This window comes from Salvelinus sp. IW2-2015, linkage group LG2, assembly GCF_002910315.2.
Source record: "Salvelinus sp. IW2-2015 linkage group LG2, ASM291031v2, whole genome shotgun sequence".
NCBI lineage: Eukaryota > Metazoa > Chordata > Actinopteri > Salmoniformes > Salmonidae > Salvelinus > Salvelinus sp. IW2-2015.
In genome coordinates this window covers 23,340,136-23,364,303 of record NC_036839.1, presented here as the reverse complement: position 1 = coordinate 23,364,303, position 24,168 = coordinate 23,340,136, and the positions used below count along the sequence as shown (strand labels likewise).

The 24,168-nt window shown below is 43.4% G+C and overlaps 1 protein-coding gene across 1 annotated transcript in view; it reads right to left on the bottom strand.

Annotated features, from left to right (window-relative positions):
• LOC111972939 (semaphorin-5B-like) overlaps positions 1 to 24,168 on the bottom strand; it is a 207,170-nt gene that overhangs the window by 42,922 nt on the left and 140,080 nt on the right. The window contains 5 exon segments of the mRNA XM_070447995.1: positions 1 to 105; positions 9,321 to 9,606; positions 21,414 to 21,627; positions 22,361 to 22,459; positions 23,486 to 23,525. Of these exon segments, the coding sequence (XP_070304096.1) occupies positions 1 to 105; positions 9,321 to 9,606; positions 21,414 to 21,627; positions 22,361 to 22,459; positions 23,486 to 23,525 (744 nt within the window).

The window sequence follows — 24,168 nt, the reverse complement described above, 5'->3', positions numbered from 1 at the left end:
AGCCAGGTAGAGCGGTAGGGTCTCCTAGGGAACGGAAGGACCGTGAAGGCCTGGGTGATGGGAGCTGAGTTAAACGCACACACTGCAGATGCTGCTATACTGTTCCTGTAGGACAGAGAAAGAGAGGGCGAGGAGAGGAGAAAGAGAGAGATGGAAAGAGAGAATAATAGAGGGGGAGAAGAGGGACAGAGAGAGAGAGAGACGGTGTTAAAAACCCAGTGAACAAAGAGGTTACAGTGTTGCCCATACGTCTCTCTAACTGAGAGCTCAAATTGATCCATATGTACACCACACTGTCTAACAGTCCATCTTTTACAGGTGCATTAAGACACAGCCCGTGTCTGATTTCTGCTGGAAGCTGTGTCTGGTGCTTCACAATCGTGCATGAGACTGCTAAGTGAATTAGAACACACACACACAAACAGCATACACTTCTCCCCCTCGCACACATACACACTCACTGCACTGAACAGACTTTACTGTACAATAAACTCTATACTTTCCTTTGTATGGAATGCCAGCACAACCATAAATGGCTGGTATACTGTAGCACGGGGATGGTGAGGAGTACGATTACAATAGGCCCTATGGAATCACTGTATTGGTTGGACATTGTTACGTTCTTCTTTTATACATTTCATATCTGTTATGTTCTTACAGAGAACAGTATGAACACCGTATGTCATACATGCCTTATATACGTGTATTGTCCTACACTTTTAGTGGTTTGTAGCAACCATCGTGAGAATCCGACTGAGCTCTGTTAGAAATGCATTAACACTGTCAGACGAACCCTGGTGTGGCCAACGCGCTTCACAAGGAAATGGGAAAATACCTGCAGCACATGAACAGCAGCTATTGAATGTGTGGTGTGGTTGTGTGTGTGTGTGGTGTGGTTGTGTGCTGTGTGTGTGTGTGTGTGGTGTGTGTGTGTGTGTGTGGTGTGTGTGTGTGTGTGTGTGTGTGTGTGTGTGTGTGTGTGGTGTGTGTGTGGTGTGTGTGTGTGTGTGTGTGTGTGTAGCTGTGTTTGCCACTCTCTTCTCAATGTTTCTGCAGAGTGTGCAACTCCATCAGTGAGTGAGTGTGCTTCCTGCGGTGAGCAGCCAGCAACCTATCCCAACTTACAAAACCACAGACAATTAGCTGCAACAACCACTAACCAGGCTGCAGCCACAGCCACAGAGCTAAATACACCCTCTCCCTGCCTCTGTGGTGTCCCAGGGACTGCAGTCTGCAGCCAAGTGTTATGTTGTGACCACGGCTGTGGTTACAGTTACAAATGAAGCCATTGTTACTGTTAACGTCTAAACCGTTAATAAAGATTTAGGCTATTTTAAAACCTCCCCTCAATGAGTCAGTCCCTATGGTATTAAACATAACCTCTTAATCACACTCAACTCACTGTGTCTTTATGTCTTAATGTGGAGGGGAAAGAGAGGGAGAAAGAGAGGGATGAGAACAGTGAAAAAAAGAGTGGCAGAAAGCAGTGCTTAGGGAGCATGAGCCCAMTCCCTCTTCTGCTCCTCTCACAAAAAAAGGCAATCGGCAGCCAAGTAGAGAGCAGAGCAGAGCTTTAGACTTAGGCCTTGGTCAAAAGTAGTGAACTAAAAAGGGAATAGAGTGCCATTTGGGATGTAGCCTAGGGATACAGAGGAGATATAACCCACAGTGCCCTTCATGTTCTTACATAAGCCAGCCGGCCAGTCGGTACAGATGACACAACCCTTTCTGTGGTGCCATGGTACTGTTCCTCTGTGGCTGGCTGGCTGGCTGGCTGGCTGGCTGGCTGGCTGGTCTTCCCCTATGGCCAGTGTTATGGGAGTAAAAGGTTGATGTCCCTGACCACACCAGCCAACCAGTCGGACAGAATGACACAGCAGTTTTTATTGTGTCATTGTACAGTTCCCCTATGGCTGCAAAGTGTTATGGGAGAAAAAGGCAGAAGAGCCCAACCAGAGCTGGTGACTTCAACAACATCCACTGGACTTCGTCATTTTTCTGCACATGCTCAGTGCAGCTAAGTGACACTGCTTCATCCCAAACGGCATCCTATTCCCTATACAGTGGACTACTTTTGACCAGGGCCCATWGGGTCTAGTGAAACGTGTCARACTATATAGGTATTAGGGTGTCATTTGGGACACAGCCATGGCATGCTTCTGCACATGCTCAGTGGAGCTCAGTGGTGAAGGCTTCTATGATGATGAATCAAAGAGAGCAGACTAGCATGGATGATACTCATCACACCAGATGGCCCATATATACAGTACCAGTCAAAATTCCGAACACACCTACTCATTCAAGGTTTTATACTTTATTTTTCCTATTTTCTATTTTGTAGAATAACAGTGAAGACATCAAAACTATGAAATAACACATGGAAACATGTAACCAAAACATTTGTGAAATTTCTRTCCTTCTTCATGCATTTGAACCAATCAGTTGTGTTGTGACAAGGTACAGTAGGGGTGGTATATAGAAGATAGACATATTTGGTAAAAGACCAAGTCCATACTGTATTATGGCAAGAACAYCTCAAATTAGCAAAGATAAACAACAGTCCATCATTACTTTGGGAAATGAAGGTCAGTCAATGCGTAAAATTTGAAGAACTTTGAGCTTTTCTTCGAGTGCAGTCACAAAAACCATCAAGCGCTATGATGAAACTGGGTCGCYTGAGGACCGCCACAGGAAAGGAAGACCCAGAGTTACCTCTGCTGCAGAGGACAAGTTCATTAGAGTTAACTGCACCTCAGAATGCAGCCCAAATAAATGCTTCACAGAGTTCAAGTAACAGACACATCTCAACATCAACTGTTCAGAGGAGACTGCGTGTGTCAGGCCTTCATGGTCGAATTGCTGCAAAGAAACCACTACTAAAGGACACTAATAAGAAGAAGAGACTTGCTTGTGCCAAGAATCACGGGCAATGGACATTAGACTGGTYMAAATCTGTATTTTGGTCTGATGAGTCCAAATTWGAGATTTTTGGTTCTAACCGCCGTAGTTTTGTGAGACGCAGAGTACTGTAGGTGAACGGATGATCTCCGCATGTGTGGTTCCCACCGTGAAGCAAGGCACACTTAACCAGCATGGCTACCACAGCATGCTGTAGTGATACTCCATCCCATCTGGTTCACGCCTAGTGGGACTACCATTTTTTTTTCAACAGGACAAAAAAGTGAAGGAGTTCTGCATCAGATGACCTGGCCTCCATAATCACCTGACCTCAACCCAATTGAGATGGTTTGAGACGAGTTGGACCACAGGAAAAGCAGCCAGCAAGTGCTCAGCATATGTGGGAACTCCGTCAAGACTGTTGGAAAAGCATTCCTCATGAAGCTGGTTTAGAGAATGCCAAGGATGGCTACTTTAAAGAATCTGAAATATAACATATTTTTTAATTTGTTTAACACTTTTTTGGTTYCTACATGATTCCATATGTGTTATTTCATAGTTTTTATGTCTTCACTWTTATTCTACAATGTAGAAAATAGTAAAAATAAAGAAAAACCTTTGAAAGTCAAGGGGTCTGAATGGAATACTTTCCGAATGCACTGTACATATATGGATCCCATTTATATAATATATGGATCCCATTTAATATAATTATATATATATATATACACTGTATGTTGTGCCATAAGACACCTGGATTCCAAAATACTTTCTAACACACACACAATACACACAAGTGCGTCCCAGACACGACGCGCGAGACGCACCACACGCACACACACACACACACACACACACACACACAACACACACACACACACACACACACACACACACACACACACACACACACACAACACACACACACACACACACAACACACACACACACCACACACACACACACACACACACACACACACACACACACACACACACACACACACAGTAACAGATGTGCTGTGCCTATCATTGGCAGGCTCTAGTCTCAGCAGGGTATATGGAGCTAATGCAGTCTGTGCACCTCACCTCAATTGAAAAAAAAACAGAAAAAATACATCAAGTGTGTTCCACATGGTACCATATTCCCCATATAGTGAACTACTTTTCAACAGAGCCCTATGGAATTTGGGACACAGTTAAGGTAAAAATGTTTTTCCAACCTCAGTGAATACCTGCATCGCAGCAGAAACAAAAAGCACACTCAGCATCCCCTGTACCGTACGACAGGCAGGGAGGCAGCGAGCAGAAAATGAAGTAAGGCTAAGATTATCCATATATATATATATTTTTTTTAAATAAATTGTTTTACACCTTTTTCTCCCCAATTTCGTGGTATCCAATTGGTAGTTACAGTCTTGTCCCATCGCTGCAACTCCCGTACGGACTCGAGAGAGAGAGGCGAAGGTCAAGAGTAATGCGTCCTCCGAAACACGACCTAGCCAAGCCGCACTGCTTCTTGACACAATGCCCGCTTAACCCGGAAGCCAGCCGTACCAATGTGTCAGAGGAAACACCGTACACCTGGCAACCGTGTCAGCGTGCACTGCGCCTGGCCTGCCACAGGAGTCGCTAGAGCGCGATGGGACAAGGACATCCCGGCCGGCCAAACCCTCCCCTAACACGGACGACGCTGGGCCAATTGTGCACTGCCTCATGGGTCTCTCGGTTGCGGCCGGCTACGACACAGCCTGGACTCAAACCAGGATCTCTAGTGGCACTGCTACTGTAGCACTGCGATGCAGTGCCTTAGACCACTGCGCCACTRGGGAGGCCCATCCATATATACTTTTACTCCATAACAATGCAGTATCTGAGCTACAATGCTATAGTCTGAAACAATCACTTTCACGAGTGGAGACTGAGTCAGGTAGCTATAAAACAGCAGCAGCTATGTTACAATACAGTACAAAAGATTAGTGTCTTGTGCACATGCTAAAAAAGGTGCCTGGAAGTAGTATTTTTAGCTGAAAGAATAATTTGTAAAAGTAAAGTGAATAATCATAGTAATAGTAAATATATTTGATTCTTACCCAACATGCTCCAGGGGCAATATAGCTCATTTCAAGGTGAATTTGATGTTATTATGTTGGAGGTGAAGGAAAAAGTTTAGAAAAAAATCAGGCAAAAATATGGATCACCCTGCACACATTACACCATGCCAGGACACCATGGTTACCAGGTTACTGAGGAGACATGTCAAATCAGATCACTGTGTGAGCCAATCAGCTTCTTCTACGATAACACCTGCAGCAGCATCCAGCTGCTCATTCAGAACGCATACCAAATATGGAGAAAGCCATTGCAATGAAATCACCTCAGGATTTTCTACATTAGCCAGTGACAGTCCCATTTCAATGTGAGAAACACAGATGCTGTGCAGCCTCACTCAGAGGCCGTAACAGAGGGAAGGACGAGGGAGGAAGATGCCAATAAGTTCTAGAGTTAATTATAAGGCCTCAGCGTGCTCTGGGGGTCTTAAGTTCACTACTCTGACGAGATAATGATTGCAAACCCAGTCAGCTGCTAAAAGTTCAGCAAATGCAGATGGAGACCAGCATATCTCTCTCTCTCTCTCAAACGCTCTCTATCTCCCCATTCACTCCCTCCTTAATTCTCTCCCTCCCTCCCTCCCTCCCTCTCTCTGTTCTGTTTTACAGTTCAAACTCCTGGGAGTTGTTTGACCATGTTCAATTTAACACAGACAGATGGAGACAGTGCTTCCTGTGATTGCATTATGATATCACACTATTCAGAATAGTTTTAGGGAGGGACAGGGGGATTGGGAGAGAGAGAGGGACCGAGACAAAAGATTGGAATGGGAAAGAGGGAGGCATACACACACAAACACACACGCGCACATGTATATCCACGCACATATGTCCTGTACTGAGAAGTAATGATAGCCTCAGCTCTGGTAGTGATGGAGAGCAGCCACCTACTGGGAGTCAGAACTTTACAGGTGAGAGCAGCAGAAGGCGAGGGGGAGGATTCCTCTCCCCTGAGAGAGAGCAGAGCACAGCAGAGCAGAGCATGGAACAGATCTGAATACCAACAACTGTACTATACCACACCCACTCAACTCCACACTCCAAAACCTCAGTCTGTGAAAGCATCACAGTGAGATTTTCTTTCTTTCAGAAAAGGGCAAAACTCTCTCACTTCCTCTTCACCTATGGACCACATTCATGTTCTTTCTTTTCCACAAAAGGGCAACATCCACATTGTGGARGAGTCTTCTGTTCTGCTCACACTCATTTCTCCCTCTAGTGAAGTGGATGATACCGCATTCCTTAAACAATGTTCTGTATAACCCAGGCTTATGAGTCAGGACACAGCTCACACAGTACAGTAACACACAGGATGTGTTGCGGATAGCACCCTATTCCCTATGTAGTGCACTACCTTTGATCAGGGCCCATAGGGTAGTGCACTATAGGAAAAGGAAAAGTAGTAAACTATGTAGGGAATAGGGTACCATTTGGAAAAACAACCACAGATTCCTTCCTCTAACCATCCTGATTCTCATTAGTGCAGGTAGAATGTGTAATGAAAAAGGTTCTCTGCCTTACTCTGCCTCACTTGCTCAAATCAGGCTAAAGCTGTGTTCGAATACTCATACTAATCAAATCAAGTCAAATTTGATTTGTCACATGCGCCGAATACAACAGGTGTAGGTAGACCTTACAGTGAAATGCTCCCATACAAGCCCTTAACCAACAATGCAGTTTTAAGAAAAATACAAAAAAAAGAAAATAAATAAAAGTAGAAAGTAATTAAAGAGCAGCAGTAAAATAACAATAGCAAGGCTATATACAGGGGACAGAGTCAATGTGCGTGGGCACCGGTTAGTCAAGGTAATTGAGGTAATATGGACATGTAGGTAGAGTTATTAAAGTGACTATGCATAGATAATAACAGAGAGTAGCAGCAGTTTAAAATAGGYGGGGGGGGGGYTGCAAATAGTCTGGGTAGCCATTTGGTTAGATGTTTAGAAGTCTTATGTCTTGGTGTAGAAGATGTTTAGAAGCCTCTTGGACCTGGACTTGGCGCTCCGGTACCGCTTGCCATGACTAGGGTGGCTGGAGTCTTTGACAATTTTTAGGGCCTTCCTCTGACACCGCTTGGTATAGAGGTCCTGGATGGCAGAAAGCTTGGCCCCAGTGATGTACTGGACCGTACACACTACCCTCTGGAGTGCCTTGCGGTCAGAGGCCGAGCAYTTGCCATACCAGGCAGTGATGCAACCCATCAGGATGCTCTCGATGGTGCAGCTGTAGGACCTTTTGAGGATCTGAGGACCCATGCCAAATATTTTCAGTCTGCTGAGGGGGAATAGGTTTTGCCCCCTTCACGACTGTCTTGGTGTGCTTGGACCATMTAAGTTTGTTGGTAATGTGGACGCCAAGGAACTTGAAGCTCTCAATCTGCTCCACTACAGCCCCGTCGATGACATACTAACATACTGCATAATACATACTTAATGAGAATATACTACATACTATTAYTTCATTTTAGTATACTGTAAACGAACGGTATCCTTTCAGTTGAGCGTACTAGCGCTTCGCCTGTCTACTGGAAGTTGATGCTGTTGCTATTCAACCTCTTGCTAGCTTGTTAGCATAACAAATTACTAGCTAGACATTTTACAACTTCAGGTGTGTTCTTAAATTCAATCTGAGCGTTCGTAAATTCAGAGTGTTGTCAGATTGCCCGTTTGTAAATTCAGAGRGTTTCGCTCTGGGAGCGTTCAGAGCACACTGGACGCTCTGGCAGTAGGGTTGATTCGAGCGTTCTGACCTTACAACTGCAGTCAAGCACCCAAGCTAACTGGCTAACTTGCTAGCTACTTCCAGACACAAATGAGAYAACACCTCACTCTGACTATTTTACTCGCCCTAGCAGAGCTGGTTAGGCAATTGTCATGTTATTCAGAGCGTTGGTGACAGTAACTGTGCTGCTSGCAACAATTTTATTACGCCTTTTTTGCCAACGTTTACTGACACCGGCCATATTCAACYGGTGTTGAGCGTTCGCAAATTCATCAGTTATTCTGCGCTCTCGTACACTCAGACGAGAGTGCTCTGAAATCGGAGTAGATAGCCAGAGCYAATTTACGAAAGCACCCAAATGTCCATTGAGAACGCACAACGACTATACCACTTAGCTAAGAATGACYGGGATAATCAAGTCAATAAACGTTGGGTAGTTAGTTAGATAGCATATAGTTAATATACTGGCAAGTTTGATGTAATAGTAGCCAACTAACGTTAGCTAMCTAGCTAGCTAACATACCGCTACCTACTGCTGTAATGATATGRTATMTGGTTTGTAAGCAGAGGTGTAAAGTACTTAAGTAAAAATACTTGATACAATTTGAATGGTTAGCAGGACAGGAAAATTGTCTAATTCACACACTTATCAAAAGGACATCCCTGGTCATCCCTACAGCCTCTGATCTGGCGGACTCACTAAACACATGCTTCGTTTGTAAATGATGTCTTGATTTTAGGAGTGTGCCCCTGGCTTTCCGTAAACTTAAAAAACAAGAAAATGGTGCCTCTTGGTTTGCTTTAAATAAGGAATTTGAAAATATTTTGTTACTTAAGTATATTTTAGCAATTACATTTACTTTTGATACTTAAGTATATTTAAAACKAAATACTTTAAGACTTTCACTTTTACTTGAGTATGACAATTGGATACTTTTTCCACCACTGTTTGTAAGGATAGCATAGCTAACAAATTGTCAGCCAACAATTTGCAACAATTTGCAACAAATAATGCAACAATTGTCAGCCAGTGTAAGGTAACTTATTTGCTAAAAAATTTCTTAACATTAACATTCTTAACATTATAATTAGTTAAAGCTATGTATTTTTATTCTTTCTCGTTGGATTTTGGCTGCATATTTTACGCCATTTTCTTAAAATCTGAAAAAAATGTGAACCCTCAACCCATTTTCTGAAGAATTGCATTATGGGCACTAAAAGCATGGAAAGAGTGTCTACTGTTTGTATACTTCGTATTTTGGCGAATGACATCCGGGAACTTTTGCATACTAACTATACCCATACTATGACCAATACGCATACTATATACTCAATTTATGTCATAAATTGTATGGCTAGTGCAGTTAGTATGAGTATTCAAACACAGCTTAAGTGTTCTCAAGAAGTGGATGCTGAATAATGATAATCATTAGGCCTGAAACTGCAGTAATGGAGTTAGCGTGGGGGTGGGAGAGGGTGCGTGCGTGTGTACTGCACCTGTATATGAGTGTGTGTGTGTGTGTGTGTTTTCCTGAGTGTGTGTGTGTGTGTGTGTGTGTCTTGCATAAGAAGACTATTACTCATCACTCACACATTGGTGGTGAATATCCCGTAGATGAGGTCTTGTTCAGGCAGATAGAAGGTGCTCTGCAGCTCGTTATAGTAGAAGGGGATCTCTCCGGAGCGCGAGCAGTTCAGCCTGGCCTTCATGAAGGTGGTCCAGGTGTCTTCCAGTAGGAACCGCCCTCCGATGTCGTTCTTACAGACGCGGGCCACCCGGGAGTAGACGGTCTTCCCACAGTCGTGTTCCACAGCGTTCTCACGCAGGAAGAAGAATGTGAAGAGACCCACATCATAGGCTGAGATGAAATGGGGCTCTGAGGAAGAGAAGAGGAGGAGAGGACAAGGGAGGAGGGGAGGGGACAGGGAAGGAGAGGAAGAAGGGCCGAGGGGAAGAGGAGACAAAGTCAGAGAGAGCATTAGAGTCCATGCAGCCATAGGGGATGATTCTTAATGTCATCCTGACGAATGAATGTGTCCAGTCATGTTGATAATAAAGTCATCCTGTGAGATACATTCATTAGTCACAGTCATCCTATAAAATGTACACTGCATTCATTCCTCCATTTGTAAATTGCCAGAACACATGACCAATCTTGATGTGGTAAAGACATGAGACTAATGCACTTGATGAGTGGAATAAAATCAATATAGACTGTGACTTCATCATCCATTCTACTTGGTGCTCAGAAACACTACATGGTACGGCCACTCAAACAGTCTCCCTATTGTGAGTTGTTATTGTTACAGACACGGGTTAGCCTCAGTCCCAACACTGAACACATTAACAMCAGACATAGCAGGGTTCAAACAACATTTAAAATATGCTTTATTGAGCATGCCTGGACAAAATGGAACCAATGGTATAATTCCAAAAGTGCAAACTCTGCCCATCTGGCATTATATTCAGGCTCAAACAAACACTCAATGACAGTATTTGAAAGATGTTAAATACTATTTGAACCCAGATGCGATAACCAGTAGCATGCCTTCCTCCCTGTAGAGTTATAATGTAGAGGAGCATTGCTCTTGAGTAGAGAAGCAGTGAGGCTGTGAGAACAACACAGTATGTGCAGTCAATGCTGCTTTCCCTAAGGTGACATTCATTCTCAGTGATATCAAACACACACACACTCTCACACTCACACTCATACACAAAGGACAGCTTGGATGCAGAGCAMAGAGCGTAGATATTAACCTGCAAACAGCCATGATGATAAGTGCCCCGGGGGCCAGCACTACCTTTTAAGAGAATGAGATTATAGGAGAACGCAGGCGGTCAGCAGGAATGGAAACAGCATCAGAAGCAATAACAGAACGCATAATTCCATCTCAGAACACTCATAAAAAAACAACTGCGGGTAGTAGCTGGCGGCAGCAAATAGGAATGGGTGAAATGGTGGCAGAGACGGACTAGTTTACCAAATAGCACAATGTTTGGTGATATCTACAGATGCTTCCCTGCTGCAAGTCCAAAGACATGCATGACATGTTAATGATAGTCGATTGATAGTTAGTGGAGCATCTATAGATGGACTATCAAAATAAAGTGTTAACCAACATTTTCTTGTCAGCTGTAGCTTCATCCACTGTCCCATTATTCTTATCCTATAGTTTGCTTTCTCCATACCCTTTATCGCACTGTTTAATCATTGTCTCTAGGGTAAGCTTAATGTTAACATGCTAGCATGGGGAGCCATGTTACAACCCACAGCGTTGCCGTAAATAATCACATGTAATGTAATCCATGTKAAATTATGTAATCCATTTCTGATAAACTATCATGACAAATCTACCATTACCTCCCTAACCTGGCTCTTCATGATACTGTTTAATGGAGGACTGAGTTCTCCAGTTCAGTCAGCTAACCGATGCTTACAGCCATGTAAATGAAGGTGTGTTTGTGTGTGTGTGCGCGTGTGGTACTGTTTCACCAGACCTCCTGCTGGGTCCTAGATAATTACCACAGAGAGAGAGAAGCCAGAAAAAAGGCATCAAGCCGTATATTACACGCACGACTGCTTCCCCACGGCTGTCAGCACACACACACACACACACACAACACACACACACACACACACACACACACACACACACACACACACACACACACACACACACACACACACACACACACACACACACACACACACACACACACACACACGCACACACACACACGCCACGACGCACGCCGGTTGCTGTCAGAGGTGGCATTTGAATGAGCTAATACTCTATACACAGTCGATACAGTATAATATGCATGTTTAGGCTGCGCAATGTGTGTAGGCGTCAATCCAACAAACAGATTGTTCAATCTCCACACAGTCTGATTGAGGGCTGTAACTCACACACAGCCARGTGACTGACCATGGGGAAGAGGAGGAGGAGAGAGAGCAAGAGAGAGAGAGGGAGTTTAAAAAGAACTTTAGGTCTGGGAACCCACAACACAATAAACCCTCAAACATCAATGGTTAAACATCAATTAAAAKCAAACACAACACCAAATCTTCCTCRACTGTAACTTAACACAACAACTACTGAATACCACATATGCTCATAACAGCCCAATGTCATTAACCAGTTTGTAATAGGCAAATTTATCCCTCTGTCTTGCTGCCAACATCTCCTCCAGCATGCCCACCACGTCCACAGACCCCTGTCCCCGAATACTGCTCTTTCATTTTCCAGAATGCTAATTTAGCTGCCCCTGACACAAAGTTAAWACTTCTTATGGCTTGGGGGCAGTATTTTGACGTCTGGATGAGAAGCATGCCCAAAGTAAACTGCCTGTTACTCAGGCCCAGAAGATAGGATATGCATATAATTGGTKGATTTGGATAGAAACCACTCTAAAGTTTCCAAAACTGTTAAAATAATGTCTGTGAGTATGACAGAACTGATATGGCAGGCGAAAACCTGAGGAAAATCCATCCAGGAAGTGGGATTTTTTTATGTGGGTATTATCAATTGAATGCCTATAGAGTATCTAATGGGTTAGGACCCTGATTGCAGTTCCTATGGCTTCAACTAGATGTCAACAGTCTTTAGACATTGTTTCAGGCTTGTTTTCTGAAAAATTAAGAAGAATGAGACCTTTCTGTCTGTGGACTGAGGAAGAATGCAGAGCTGGTTTGTGCGCTGACCGAGTGCGCGCCTTTCGTTGTTTTTCCTTTCTATTGAATACGCATTGTCCGGTTGAAATATTATTGATTATTTAGACAATTGACAACCTGAGGATTAATTATAAACATCGTTTGACATGTTTCGACGAACTTTACGGTACTATTAGGATGTATTCGTTTGCATGTTTTGACCGCTTTGAGCCAGTGGATTACTGAACAAAACGTGCCACAAAACTGAGTTTTTGGGATATAAAGAGGGACTTTATCGAACAAAAGTAACATTTATTGTGTAGCGGGATTCTTGTGACTGCAACCATATGAAAATCTTCAAAGGTAAGTGATTCATTTTAATCGCTATTTCTGACTTTTGTAATTCCTTTACTTGGTTGTAAATGTATGTTGCTTTTGTAAGATAATCTCATGGTATGCTTTCGCCATAAGCCTTTTTGAAATCTGACAAAGTGGGTGGATTAACAAGAAGGTAATATTTAGCCGATGTATAACACACTTGTATTTTTTATGATGTTTATTGATATTTTGTAATTTGAATTTGGCGCTCTGCAATTTCACCGGATGTTGTCGAGGTGGGTCGCTAGCGGAACGCCTGCGCCAGAAAGGTTAATTAAGAACACTACACCCCTTAGACTAAACCTGTACTTTGGCCCAAATATAAACAGTTGGGAAGAGAAAACCTCTCCCAGAGCTGAGAACCAAGTAGTGATCAGGTCAAATCATCCCGACCAACCTGGGACACAGATGTGCCAGAGTTTCAGACTCAGCACAGAATGGATACCCCTCCCCAACAGTTGGATCCAGGTGTACCAGATGCATGTTGGTGGCTATAGCTCCATGTATTATCCTCCATTGGAGGTCAGCTGTCCTCTTATCAATAGGCAGTTTATATAAAGACCGCCAACAGCCTTTTGGGGAGGCACCTTGACCAACACATCCGCCCACCTCGTCAATTTTACCCCTTCCAGGGAAGAAGCAGGGAACACTTTTACACATATTATGTATGTGGCCTTCTTTCCCACCGCATTGAACACCCCCAGCTCCGGGGTGTCAAAGGAYAACAGCATACCCATGTCCTTCTCGAATGCCCCCACCGCAGCACTTACATTCAGCGCAGGGAACACATAATCCAGACCCTCTGTCCATCGATCAGAGTTGGAAGTATCAGTCACAAACTGCCGATGAAGTACTGGCAAGGAATCGCAGACCTCAGCTACGACCTTTCACAGTAGGCAAGATGATCGGATCTCCGCTCTTTCTTCCAGGTCCTCCAACAATCTGCTCCTGCTCAGCATCAGATGACTCAGCTTGGTACACCCCACACCTAACAGACATGAACGTAGGCTGGCTGAACTCTTAGCACGGGACTGGATGACATTGTTATAAAAAAAGAAAGCCACATCCCTAGTGGTGTGCCGGCCTTACGGGACATGTCGAAAACTCTCCAAGCCTGCATAACAGACTCATAGAATGGAGTCAGGCCAGACAAATCACCCCCTCTAGCTTTAACCTCTACGGGATCAGTGTCCCTATACTAGGACGGTTGAGCTAACGTGCGCTAATGTGATTAGCATGACGATGTAAGTAACAGCAAACTTTCCAGGACATAGACATGTCTTATATGGGCAGAAAGCTTAAATTCTCTAACTGCATTTTCCAATTTACAGTAGCTATTAGAGTGAAAAAATACCGTGCTATAGTTTGAGGAGAGTGCACAACAACAAAAAACTTTTACAGCAACTTGTTTGATACATTCACCTCTGAAGGTAAATAATTTACTTCCATTCAGTAATCTTGCTCTGATTTGTAATCCTGAGGGTCCCAGAGATCAAATGTAGCATAGTTTTGTTTGATAAAATCAATTTTTATATTCAAATATAGGAAGTGGGATCTACAGTTTGAACCCCTGCTCTCTCTCTGGCTCCACACCCACCCTGCCTGGCAATCTAGATGTGTGAAAGTTAGTGTATAAGCTAATAATCCATCATGTATGACATTCCTGGGAGTGTGTAAACTTAAATTTTGTATTACCATATAATTTTTGTATGTTCTCTSTAGTTATGTACTTGTATCAAAATGTATCAATTGACCAATTCGGCACATTTGGGCAGAGACAAAATATTGTCCAGTATTGCAATGCTTCACTGGATCAATCTGAAACTTTGCACACACACTGCTGCCATCTAGTGGCCAAAATCTAAAATGCACCTAACCTGCAATATAACATTATGGCCTTTCTCTTGCATTTCAAAGATGATGAAAAAAAYCGCATGTTTTTTTCATTGTATTATCTTTTACCAGATCTAATGTGTTATATTCTCCTACATTCATTTGAGATTTTTTTCAGTGTTTTTTTTCCAAATGGTATCAAGCATATGCATATCATTGCTTCAGGTCCTGTGCTAGAGTTGGATTTGGGTATGTCATTTTAGGCAAAAAAAATATTAAAAAGTGTCAGATCCTTATTAAGAGGAAAAGGTGCTTGTCTAAGCCCAAACATCCCGATCTCCTCATCAATGTGTAGGCTGTAGGAATTTATATATTCCTCAATTCCATTCTTTTACTTTTAGGTTGTGTGTATTATGTGTATTGTTGGAGCTAGAAACACAAGTATTTCGCTACACCCGCAATAACATCTGCTAAACGTGTATATGATAAATAAAATTTGATTTGATTTGTATCAACCCAGCTAGAACKGTCACTGTACAACAGTCTCTGGGCTGCTTGAAGCCGGAAAGCCATGACCCTAGAAGAAATGTCCACCAGGCATTACCCACCCTCGTGCAGTGGCAGGTACAGGGCTGCAGCTTTAATCCAATGTTGTCCAGACCAGAAGAAATTGACAAGGGTCCTCTGAAGCTCTTCTATCAGGCTCCCTGGTGTCTGTAAACTCATTAGTCTGTGCCACAGGGTAGAGGCGGTTAGGTTATTGGCTACCAGCACCTTCCCCTATAAGACAGCTGGGGTAGAACCCATTTCCACCTAGACAATCTGGCACACACTTTCTCCACTACACCCGCCCAATAATTTTTTTGAAAGACATCAGATTCTAGAATAAATCCCAGTCTTCATCCCATCTCTGCCACACTGAAGCCCCCCTGGTAACCATGGAGTGGTTCCTATCTGAAGCTGACCTGCCCACAGCAACACACTCTATTCCCAATTAACTCTAGCTGAGGAGGCCCCCTCATACACATTTAGAGCATTCGAGAGAACCATAACATCCTCAACCCCTGTAATAAAAACTGACACGTTATCTGCATACGCAGACAGTGCTATTGTGGGACRCTTCATAACCCCTGGCACAGAGAAACCAGTAAGCCTCACTTTTAAAAAACAAAGCACTGGTTCAATTGCCAGACAAAATAACTGTCCTGAAATTGGGCATGCCTGCCTAATACTCCTATGGACGGGAAAGGGTCAGCTCAAACCACCACCACCTTCACCATACATGAGGCCCCAGCATACTTTAGACTCATCCAAGACAAAAAAAACATCCCCAAACCCAAAGGCTTTCACTGTTTTGAACAAGTACTGGCGGTCCAGATGGTCAAAAGCTTTCTCCTGATCCAAAGAAAGTAAACCCACATTCACATCAGAGAGTTTACAAATGTGTAAAACATCTCTTATCTCCAATAGCTCATTGGGAATAAATGGCGGTACATTCAAAATCGTAACCTTTGTAGATGGAGAAAAAGCGGCGTAACTTAAATAAACATACCTTTAAYAAGTATGGCATGCACAACCATCCGATCGACAAGACGCTCTTCTTTAACAAAAAACACTATTGCTTTATTCATCCAACATAAGCAACATTTTCATAGCCTACCTTCTCTCCTACGGTGACCAGAAACTCCTCCACAGTGACAGTAGCTTCAGTAACACACCTGAAGCCATGCCGAAGTGACAGGGATGGCATCCCCATGTGTGTCGCCATCCCCACCAAAACAATGGCAATTCCAACAAYAAATACAATATACCTAATTCTACCACTAAAACAAAAAAAAKTCAATCATGCATAGAAAAAGGAAAACCATCAAGAAAAGAAACAAAAAAGAAAACAGAGGCGATCTAACTACAGACACCACTCACACTCACTCATACAATTCCCAACATGCACCAACACTCCCAGGATGCAGAGAGACAGAGAACCCTCCGACCCAAAAAGGACTATGGTGTTGATGGTATACTAAACGAAAGGATAAAATATACAGACCACAAATTCAAATGGGCTATTCTTAAACATTACCCTCAGCTCTGGCATCRTCCCTAAAATGTGGAACCAAGGCCGGATCACCCCAATCCACAAAAGTGAAGATAAATTTGACCCAGATAATTACCGTGGAATAATTTTGGGAAAAATCCTCTGCAGTATCATCAACAGCAGAATCTTTCCTCAGTGAAAACAATGTCCTGAGCAAATGTCAAATTGGCTTCTTACCAAAATAACGTACGACAGACCACATATACACCCTGCATACCCTTATTGACAAACAAACAAAACAAAATAGAAATATTCTCATGCTTTGTTGATTTCAAAAAAGCTTGTGACTCAATTTTSGATGAGGGTCTGCTATACAAATTGATGGAAAGCGGTGTTGGGGGAGAGCATACGACATTATAAAATCAATGTAGACAACAAGTGTGAAGATAAAATAGGCAATTAACACACATATTTCTTTCTTCAGGGCTGTGTGGTGAGACAGGGATGCAGCTTGAGCCCCACCATCTTCAACAAATACAGTGCCTTCGGAAAGTATTCAGACCACTTGACATTTTCCACATTTTGTTACGTTACAGCCTTATTCTAAAATAGATTAAATTGTTTTTCCCTTCATCAATCTATACACAWTACCCCATAATGACAAAGCAAAAACAGTTTTTTAGACATAAGTATTCAGACCCTTTACTCAATACTTTGTTGAAGCACCTTTGGCAGCAATTACAGCCTTGAGTCTTCTTCGGTATGGCGCTACAAGCTTGGCACACCTGTATTTGGGGAGTTTCTCCCATTCTTCTCTGCAGATCCTCTCAAGCTCTGTCAGGTTGGATGGGGAGTGTTGCAGCACAGCCATTTTCAGGTCTCTTTAGAGATGTTCGATCGGGATCAAGTCCGGGCTTTGGCTGGGCCACTCAAGGACATTGAGTGGCCCAGCCAAAGCCGAAGCCGAAGCCACTCCTGCGTTGTCTTGGCTGTGTGCTTAAGGACGTTGTCCTGTTGGAAGTTGAACCTTCGCACTGGAGCAGTTTTTCATCAAGGATCTATKTGTACTTTTCTCCGTTCACCTTTGCCTCAATCTTGACTAGTCTCCCAGTCCCTGCCGATGAAAAACATCCCCACAGCATGATGCTGCCACCACCATGCTTCACCGTAGGGATGGTGCCAGGTTTCCTCCAGACGTAACGCTTGGCATTCAGGCCAAAGAGTTCAATCTTGGTTTCATCAGACCAGAGAATCTTGTTTCTCATGGTCTGAGAGTCTTTAGGTGTGTGCATTTTACTGAGGAGTGGCTTCCATCTGGCCACCCTACCATAAAGGCCTGATTATTGGAGTGCTGCAGAGATGGTTATCCTTCTGGAAGGTTCTCCCATCTCCACAGAGGAACTCTAGAGCTCTGTCAGAGAGACCATCAGGTTCTTGGTCCGACCAAGGCCCTGACCAAGGCCCTTCTCCCCGATTGCTCAGTTTGGACAGTTTGGCCAGCTCTAGGAAGAGTCTTGGTGGTTCCAAACTTCTTCCATTTAAGAATGATGGAGGCCACTATGTTCTTGGGGACTTCAARGCTGCAGACATTTTTTGGTACCCTTCCCCAGATCTGTGCCTCGACACAATCCTGTCTCAGAACTCTATGGACAATTCCTTCGACCTCATGGCTTGGTTTTTGCTCTGACATGCACTGTCATCTCAAGAGTGATAAATGGAAACAGGATGCACCTGAGCTCAAATTTTGAGTCTCATAGCAAAGGGTGTGAATATCTAAAAACCTGTTTTCGCTTTGTCATTATGGGGTGTAGATTGTGTGTGTAGATTGCTGAGGACATTTTTTATTTAATCCATTGTAGAATAAGGCTTTAACGTAACAAAATGTGGGAATAGTCAATGAGTTTGAATAATTTACAAAGGCACTGTATATCACTGGATTGCCGAGGGCACTAGAACAGTCTGCAYCACCTCACCCGGCCTCACCCTACGGACTCAAATGAGAAGGGCCTACAGCAGCACTTTGATATTTTGCACAGATTTTGTCAGACATGGGCCCTGACAGTGAATCTCAGTAAGACAAAAATAATGGTTTTCCAAAAAAGGTCCAATAGCGAAGACAACAAATARAAACTATATCTAGACACTGTTACCCCAGAATTACACCTACCTCGGCCTAAACACCAACACCACGGGTAACTTCCACAAGGCTCTGAACGAGACAAGGAGAGAAGGGCCTTCTATGCCATCAAAAGGAACATAAAACTCAACATCCCAAATTAGGATCTGGCTAAAAATACTTAAATCAGTTATCAAACCCATTGCCCTGTATGGTTGTGAGGTCTGGGGTCCACTCATCAACCAATAATTAATGAAATGGGACAAACACACAATTGAGACTCTGCATGCAGAATTCTGCCAAAGTATACTTTGTGTAATGCAAACAGAGCAGAATTAGGACTATACCTGCTAAATTCTACAATCACCTAAAAGGAAGCAATGCCCACACATTCCACCACAAAGCCCTCACCTACACAGATTAACCTAGAAAAGAGTCCTCTCAGCCAGCTAGTTCTGGGGCTCTGTTCACAAACAAAAACAGACACCACAGAGCCACAGGACAGAAACACATTTAGACCCAACCAAATTATGAAAAAGCAAAAAAGAGAACTATTTGAACCAATGGTAAGAATCAACAAAAATAACAGAGCAATCTAGAATGCTATTCCACAAAATGAGGTGTAAACTGAGCTACACTTCCTAACCTCCTGCCAAATGGATGACCACATTAGAGACACATATTTTCCACAGATCACACAGACCCACAAAGAAGTTGAAAACAAATCAAACATTGATAAACTCCCATATCTGTTAGGAAAAAGCAATCACAACAGCAATATTTGTGGCCCGTTGCCATGAGAAAAGGGCAAACAGTGGAGCAGACACAACATTGTAAATACAACGTATATTTATCTGTATATTTATTTTCCCTTTCATACTTCAACTACTTGCACATTGTTACAACACTGTACATTGGTAATAATATAATTATTGCCAATGTACAGTGTTGTAACATTTGAAATGTCTATATTCTTTTAAATATTCTGTGAGTGCAATGTTCACTAATGTTTTACCTTGTTTAATTACATTTTGTTAATTGTCTGTTCCATTTGCTTTGGCAACGTAAGCATATGTTTCCCATGCCAATAAAGNNNNAGAGAGAGAGAGAGAGAGATTATTGCCTGCCTGTGTTCTTTAGGGACTTCTACATCCTCAATGCTCCCCAGGCTCCCCACTTCATTCTCATTTATAATAAAACAGTTGGTCAGCACCTGGCAGGTCCCAATCCAATAAAGAACAGATTGATTAGATTCAGAACCCCCTCTGTTCTATTCTGTCTGTTTGTTTGTGAATCCCCCTAACTGGGGAGGCTTATGACTAGAAATGAGATTTTAATTCTCACTCCGTCTCCTCTGAGGCTGCTCGATCCAGCTCAAGACTCTGGAGGAAGAAAATGGAGCTTTGCCCCAAGAGGCTGTGTGTATTTTTAGGTGGGCTGYGGGAACGGAAAGAAAAGGTGGTGTGTAACTAAAGTGAGTGGTGTCTATCTGCCTGTCTGTCTGCAACTAGCTGTGATTATGCTGATGAGCAGAGCACTCTCTTCGCCTCTCCCCTCCTCCCTCCCTTGCTTGCTCCCRCACTCTCTTGCTAGAGAGGCTTCGGTAAAGCCCACCTCCCCAACACACACACCTCAGACACACACACTGTCAGAAGAGAGCCCTGTGTAGCATGAAGCATGCAGCACGCTGTAATTTCACCCTCTCCCTGACGCGAGGAATAATTACACTGCTCACTGCCTTCTGAGTCTCTGAGTATATCACCTCTCCTGTGCCTGGCCTGTATACCTGTATACCACTACCTCCTACCTTTCCTCTCACCCCATTTCTCCTTCTGTCTCCTCCTACTGAGTCTTACTTCTCTTCTCCAGCCTCCGACCCCCTTTTCCTCTTTCTCCCCCGTCTCCTCTGCCTGGCCCACTAATGAAGCCTCACCTTTCCTCTCCTCCCTTTCGCTCCCTTTCTTCCCCTTCTTACACCATTCATTGACTCCTGAGTGTCTCTCCTCTCTCCTGGTCTACCAGTGTGGCGTCTACCTCTACCTACTCACCCTTCCTCTCTCCCCTTTTCTTCCCCTTTTCTTCTCCTTCCTCCCCCTTTCTCCTCCTACTCTGTGAAGCCAAGAATTGTGTGGCTGCTGTGTTTGAATTACTGCAGATGAGAAGCACTGTCTCTGGAAGGTTTGTCTTTTTTCTGCATGAGTCAGGATGTATTTTGGAGGTGCATTCAGTAAAAAAAAACTTGGTGTCAGCAACAGGGAGATTATAGACACATAGCCATGACTTTTGGYGCTGATGGAGGTTTATCTAACTTAGCTTTTCTACGGTGCCAGCCAATACCAGCTCATACTGTCCACACCCTTCCTACCTCTGTGATCCCTATACAACAACACTGTGGTGGATTACTCAAATCGCTTTTTGGGGTGTCAAATTACCATGGTCTTTGTACTAGGATACTAGGAAAGGGTAGGACATAGTTCCACTGAGAAACATGGTTGATAGACTGKATCAAGACAATTAACAATCTGGAAGTGCTGGATCTCTGACAAAGATCTTAGCCCCTATGTAACAATCCACTTTAATTGACACTACACAATGATAAATGAGCTAACATATGGTGGGCAGTGTGTATGTGGTGTGTGTTTGTYTGTGTGTATGTGTGTGTGTTACCATTGAGCCACTTGGAGTTGTACTGGGCCGTCCTGAGGGGTGGCATGCCCCCGAGGCTCCGGTAGATGACAGGGTCGCGACCAGAGAAGTCGATGACCGTGGCGGCGTATAGCTCGCCGCTCTCCGTCACCACCGCCGTGGAGTTATGGCGAGGGTCGTAGGGGCACCTTGCCACGCCGTTCACGCGATCCAACACACTACTCATATTCCCAACCTGGGAGAAGAGGGAAAGAGAAATACAGATAGAGATAGAAAAGATAGAGATATAGCGATAGAAAATATAGAGATATAGAGATAGAAAAGATAGAGATATAGATAGAGATATAGAGAGCGATATAGATAGCGATAGAAAAGATAGAGATATAGAGATAGAAAAGATAGAGATATAGAGAGCGATATAGATAGAGATAGAAAAGACAGAGATATAGATAGKGATATAGAGATAGAAAAGATAGAGATATAGAGAGCGATATAGATAGAGATAGAAAAGATAGAGATATAGATAGAGATATAGAGATAGAGATATAGAGATAGAAAAGATAGAGATAGAAAAGATAGAGAGAGAGGGGGAGAAAGATAAATAGGGCAACAGAGAATGAGATAGAGAGATTGCGAGATAGAGTAGAGATAGAGAAAATGATAGTGTTGTTACTGTCTTCCCCCACCTTTAAAGTCTCCTTCAGACCATATGGCTGTTTGATGTTTACATTCAAGTCTTTATCTTATTCCCTCCATCATTCACCCCCCATCCTGCCAGTTATCACTCTATCCCCTCTTCCCTCCATCCACTCTTCCTTCCTCCCACCATCCTCCTTTACCTTCTCATCATTCCTTCCCTATCACCCCTACCCAGCCCCCTGTAGGTTTTCACTCCATTCTACTTCTTCCTCGAACCCCATCCACCCTGACAGATATCATTCCATCCAACCCTCCCCCTTCCCCCTTACCTCCCGGGTGATACAGAGGGGCTGGAAGGCGTTGGTTCCACAGGTGATGACCTCAGTCTTATTGACCAGCAGGACGCGGATGTAGTTCTGACACTCCACCTACAGGGGGTGGTAGAGTACAGAGATGTTTTAGGTTAGAGAATTACGTACAGTACCTTGGTTCTATTCACTAGAAATCAAATGGAAAAAAATTGACCGAAACTGCGTGGGTCTACCTGTACTTGATAAGAAACCTGATTAAAAAAAGCTGCTTGTTTTCATTGCAAAATATTTGGCTACAGTTTGTAACAGTATGCACTAATGAATACGAGCCAGCATTACTCACCACTCACTTTAATGATATGACTGTATTGACTGTCTATCTTTCACCTGTGAGATGAAATGTAACACATCTAAACCTAGTCTAATCACATCAAATTCTTAGAAAGAATTCAAGTTAGTTTATTTGTCATATAAACATGATATGCAGTACATGGAGTACACAGTGCAACTAATTGCTTACTTGCAGGTTTGTTGCAATTAGGGCTACGGCCTGTGCCTTCCTGAAGCGACCTGCAGCTCTGTGGTCGCGTCTCCAGTCGTTCCTCTCTACTGACGAGAGGGATTTCAGTTCCTGTTTGGATTACCTAGGATAATATCCAGGAATATCTTTTGTTTGTTAAAGACTGGAATAAAGACTCTGTTTCTATTAAGTCGCTTTTGGGTCCTCATTCACCAGCATAACAGTGTCTGTCTTACACATTTGAGGGAAGCATTGTCTGAACGATTGAGGGGAGAAAAATTGTAATGAAAATTCTTAGTTTTCCTTAAATATATTGTTTGGCCAAATCAAGTAACTTTGTTTTAGAACTTGAGGTCAGACGAGGTTCTACAGGTTTCAGAAAGAAGTGATGTCTTCTTGTTTCTCCCATCTTGAGAAAAAATGACAAGGTATTCAATTTCTTTCAAAGAAAAAATGAAATAACAAAAATGATCACAGTGTTTATCAGCCGTTGGAAGGAGAGGAGAAGGGCCCTTCCTCATCCAATCAACTGCCAGCTTTATAAAGTAAAAGCTCTTATTCAGAGGTGGCATCCTGTGTGTGTGTGGGGGGGGGGGGGGGGGACCCTTAAAGTCATCGTTTACCTCCGTCTTCCCTTTGCTCTGACAGGACCTTTCCTCGGGTCTCATCGAATCTCGGGCCCCAGTCGCGTTGCCTAGGAAACAAAAATAACAACACACAAAAGAGTGACTGGATGCAGCATTCACCGATGTTGCCAAGGGGGCCGCCTGACTAATGCCTGGGCTGGCTGCCGACAATGATGCAATTGATTGAGCTTAATATTGCTACTAACAACACAGATGCCATGAAAAGACATGAACCTTATTGATGTTTGTTAATTGCGTCAACATGGATCTGAGTGGGCCAGCCAGTGGATTATGAGGTCAGGTACCAGATAGGACCAGGGCTGCGTCCTAATTTGCAGCCTAGATGTCATTAGGATGGAAATGTGTTTCAACTTCCAATCCTCCACCACACACACCCACACACCATCCTCCAATTCTCTACCACACCACAGCCCACTTACATTCCTTTAGAACCGCATGCCTTGAGTTTAATTAAGAATGCCCCAGCTCAGTGCTGGGACGCACGCACACACACACACACACCACACACACAACACACACACACACACACACACACACACACACACACACACACACACACACACACACACACACACACACACACACACACACACACCACACAACCACACACACACACACACAGGCAGACACACACCGTTCCTCCAACCTTCTACCACACT